This window comes from Cibotium barometz, chromosome 9, assembly GCF_041138505.1.
Source record: "Cibotium barometz isolate CiBa-2024 chromosome 9, ASM4113850v1, whole genome shotgun sequence".
Lineage (NCBI taxonomy): Eukaryota > Viridiplantae > Streptophyta > Polypodiopsida > Cyatheales > Cibotiaceae > Cibotium > Cibotium barometz.
The window spans coordinates 35951448-35956247 of record NC_141054.1 but is presented as its reverse complement, the minus strand read 5'-3'; the positions used below and the strand labels follow the sequence as shown (position 1 = coordinate 35956247).

General features: G+C 42.0%; 1 protein-coding gene across 1 annotated transcript; it reads right to left on the bottom strand.

Moving 5' to 3' along the window:
• Positions 1-2398: 2398 nt before the first annotated feature.
• On the bottom strand, positions 2399-4187 carry LOC147635524 (uncharacterized). Its single transcript, XM_086802854.1, has 2 exons — positions 4028-4187; positions 2399-3663 (listed from the first exon to the last, which is right to left on the bottom strand). The coding sequence occupies exons 1-2, from the start codon at positions 4136-4138 to the stop codon at positions 2782-2784; spliced, it is 993 nt and encodes a 330-aa protein (XP_086658980.1). The 5' UTR covers positions 4139-4187; the 3' UTR covers positions 2399-2781.
• Between the last annotated feature and the right edge of the window lie 613 nt (positions 4188-4800).

Genomic DNA, 4800 nt, shown 5'->3' with positions numbered 1-4800 from the left:
GCCTTTCTCTCTCTCAAAATGAGAGAGGATCGTCTCCACCTCCTACTACAATAGTCTAAGATACAAAGCTATAAAAGGAAGAGGACCTTATCCCTCAACAATAGAAACAAAAAGCTAGTGACCTTCAAAAATTCAAGGATGCAAGAAAGGATACGAAATGGGCGGGAAATTGGGAAGGGTGCATAATGTGGGTATGGCAACTCCTCATCAAAGATCCACCAAACATAATAGAGTTTTTACTGCGTGCACAAGTCCTACACTACTTGGGCTCTTCAAAAGGGAGTGCTTGGTGGATGTCACTAGGTGTCTCGAGGCTATGCCTTAAAGGGAGTAACAAAACCGCTTTCGACGAAGTTAATGACAAAAGCGTTTCTCTGTTCGAGTCTAGGGACAGCTCGGGCCGCCCCTAGCCTCGGCTCGAAAAACAAAAAACTTTCATCCATAGGCCTCTAAATGATGTTATTATAGGTTTTCTTATTCTTTTTGTAAGCCTCCCAACTTTTGTTGGGCTATGAGTCCATAATGTGTGTAATACACTTGTATTGGTCCCATAGGCCATATATGGTCTCCCATGGATGCAAATATCTTCATCTCTAAGAAAACAAAGCATTTTCCAAGAAGAGATTTCTACACCGAAAGACCAGAAGGCAAAGGGAAGATTTCTACATTTTAAAGTGCTGCATTTGAGAATTGTTTAAATTACATTGACACATCATTGGTGGTTTATCAAACTTGCATTTTGATTGATATTTAATCAAAATGCAAGTTTGTGCCACCAAACAAACACTAAAGTTTAGATAAGATAACCACTAAATAATATTGAAGTATAGGCAAGAAGCACTTTGAACTCAACAAAGAAGAATTGGTGTTAATACTTAATGCAAATTCATACAAAAGCATTGTCATAGATATAAAATAAAAAGCTGTACAAGAGAATACAAATGAAAGGGCATAGTGGCATCACAATATCCACAGCTCATGCATAAAATAATCACCCTAGGCCTAGAGTTAAATTCATCATCATCATGACGAATACTAATCATCGCTACCATCATCACAATGATCATGTCCCAAGCAATTTCCCTCTAGCTTAACCTTCTCGATGAGCTCACTATGCTTGCCATAGTTAGTGGGCTTACATCCTTGGCATCCTTGATATGAGTAGGCTATTCATTGCCCTTAGTGGGTTGTTTGTCCTTGTTTTGAGCTAGCTCCTTAGCCTCCTTCATATACACAACATGATTATAGTGCTCCTTGAAATACATAACCATAAAAGAAAAAACATACTTGTCATTAAAGATCACATCCTTTTTATAATAAAAACCAACAGGCTTGCCCTATTTAGAATAAGAATTGTGAAGGCTTTAATCACGAAAATATCGGTAATTTTTAAAATTAGAAGTTTCCTTTAAATATTTAACACTTTGGTTGTTGTTTTTTTCAATCACTTCCCTAAAAGGAATTGAAGTGATTGAAAAAAAAAAGCGCCACCGGTTAAGATCCCTATCCTCAAGAGGTGATGGAGGGAGGAGGGGCACCAAGGAGGAGTCAGGGTTTGGAGAGAGGAATAATTATTTTGGATGTCAAACCCAGGGATTTAAGAAGATTCTGTTGATTTCATTGGTGGCTGGCAGCAATACTGAAGAACAGAGGCAGCACCTCCATTTTCCATAGTTGTACTGGGTTCGGTGAGAAAGAAAGAAAAATCTAATGATAGTTTCAGAAAATGTTCCTCAAGCTGTGCTTTAAAAAAACTGCTACTAGGATCCATGGGAGCCTTTGCATGCCCATTACATTTTCATTCAACCATCTGCAATGCCGGGTTTCTGCGGGTACCTAGTGCTGCTACAGGTTTAGTTCAGGTAAGCATATTTAACTCCCTCCACTTGTCTTTTTTACTATAATGTTGTTTGCAACCTGCAGGACTGGAACCTGAGCTCTCACAACATACTGCTGGCCTCTCCTCAACTTGCTAGGAATGGCTTCACATAGAAAGCAAACTTTCCTAAGTCAAAAGGGGCAAACCTCTTATACGAACACATGTATAGTTTCATCCTGAACAGATCCTTGCAGTGGCTATTAAGTCAGAGAGTAAAAATGGGAAGAAGCGCCTCATTGACATCACAAACATATCACAGACCAGAGTGAAAAAGAAGAGTTAAGAAGACAGAGAGGTCAGAGGGCGGATGCAATGTATTCACTCTTGGTCCATGGCGACTCAAGGGAAAAAAAACACTACGAATTCATGTAGTGTACGAATCGCATACACTGCCCCGGTGCTTCACCTAGCTTGAACTCATGCTTAGGGTTTTACCAACAAATACCCTGCCCATCAAAACAAGCAGAGAAGATCTCCTCTTTACATAGGCCGGGGGATATGTCTGTTAAGACCAAACGACTATAACACATCCACCTGGTAATGTTACAGCTTGCTCAAAATTACTACATATTCTTCTGAAAAAGTCTGAATTAATTCCAGAAGAACTGTTGCTCCAAACAACCAGTCCAGTCAATACGACCAGCTTCCACTGCTGGTATTCAGCAGCAAGAAAATGCAACTAGAGACCCATCACATGTTGTATGCAGTGAGCTACAAATTGAGTTTACATGAACAGTCCATATTATGTATACACAGGGGAAGTTAGAGATTGGCCCTGGTACAGATGCAGGTACAGTTAGAATACAAATCTGGCAAAAATGCTTCCGGCCGAGCCAAGACTCCATGAGGGCCTTTGATACCGTGGCATTCCAAGTGGCAAGAACAAGAGATGGAGTACACATTTAGTCCACGTGCAGAAAGCTACACAAATCCCCATGTCTGCAGGAGTTATCCCTTTTGAAGAAAAAGCATGTTTGTTGCTTCTTTGGGCGGCTCAAAGCAAGCTCTTGCAGCCGATTCCAGAGTTCTTTTCTTTCTTTGCTCCATGTTGATCTGTAAAATTGGTGCAGCTCATTCTCTACCCAGACCTTGAGATGTAGATGGTAGAGAGTGCGGTGCGAGCCATGGTTCAGAATCATGCTGATGAAAGGAAGATCCGCATATCTAAGGGCCCTTACTGCTACACTCCACAATGCAAAAAGCTCCTCATCATCCAAATCTGACATCTTCTCCACATGCCTCACAGGAGTGATAGAAAAACCAGACCTTCCTTTAGCATCTAGTCTACATACAGCATGAGGCTGATCCGAAAACTCCTCCAGTATGCATTCTCTGGCTTCCATCCCAGGTTCTTGTCCTGGAAAGAGGTTGGCATTAGGACAACAAGCTATGCATTCATCATCCGGTGACAATCCAGGCCCATCTTTCTCATCTCCAAAAAAGACCTCAACCCTGAAGTCCCCTTCTCCATCCCTGATTTTCATGTGGAAGTCCCTAAGCTGACGATACCCTTCTAGTTCCCCTGCTACATCTCTGAAAAAGGCTACTATCTCTGATTTGGGGGTAGTCTCAATGAAATCACAGAAATCTTTGGAGGGCTGCTTGGCATATCTGAGTTCAAGCTTCCGGCCAGGTTGGACATCTGTGCAGATAACACGTTCGCTGATAAGGGTGGTTGGCTTAGAGAGAAGACCAGCTCGGGGCAACGAAGGCCTCCTGACAGGTTGGAATGCTGTGACGGAAAAGACAACCACTCTACTGCCAGAGATAGAGAAACCTGCAATCTGTTAATTGAGAAAAACTTGAGCTTAGATACTAAATAAGTGCTCAGAAAAACCACTAAACAGAAATTCTAGGTTGCTGTGCAAGGCAGATTTGGGGCATGATATTAAAAAATGTGCTGCTAAACTGCGCAGCTTAGCCCTATTGGTTAGGGTTGCATCTCTCTCTCTCTCTCTCTCTCTCTCTCTCTCTCTCTCTACCCCGCAACCCCCTCCCCTCTCCCTCTCCCTTTTGTAAGACTTTACAGAAACCCTAACATCGCAGAAACCCGAAACCCTAGCGCATCACAGAAGCCCAGACCCTAACACACCACAGAAACCCGAGACCATCAAATGAACCCTAGCACACAGAGACCTGGGGAATCACCTTCTTTGGAGAGCTGAGTGTTGGCACACACACGCCCCTCAGGCTCGGAGAGTCGGGAGAACAACTGAGGGTGGTGGTGGACAATCCGCTGCAGCTGTGCAGAAGCGCCATGAGAAACAGCTGCTCTCAGGATCATCTTACTTTCCTATTAGTCCTCCAACGTGTACACATTTTATCCCACATAGGCTATCCTTCCATTGCATTTTGGCCGCCGCCCACCTCTAAGGTTTCACACTCTAAGCCAGTGCTTAAATTTGAAGCCTGTTTTGGGCTTCAATGGCTGTGCAGGGCTTCAAATGAAGCCCTACAATATTCTAAAGGCTTCAACCATGAAGCCCAATTTTTCATGCAAGGCTTCAAATTGAAGCCCTCCTAAATCACCAAGGCTTCAAAAAAATATAGTATATAAATTATAATATATATACTATATAGTATATATATATAATACTATAGAGTATATATATATAGAGAGAGAGAGAGAGAGATTATGAATCCCAAATTTTTGTATAAGGTTGCAATTTGAAGCCCATTTGTGGACTCCAAAGCTTCATTTTTTTTTCCATGAAGCCTTACATTAGGCATCAAATTTAAGGCCTGCTCTAAGCCCTCTTCAGGATTTTCACACATGTAAAGGTGCCTACAGAAGAGAACATTTATCCGCCCACCCTTGAATTATACATAATGAATTATATAAGATGTTGCGCCAAAAAGTCAAAAATATATGACACGGCAAAGGGCCTCTGACAACACTTTACATCCGATTTCTTTTCCAA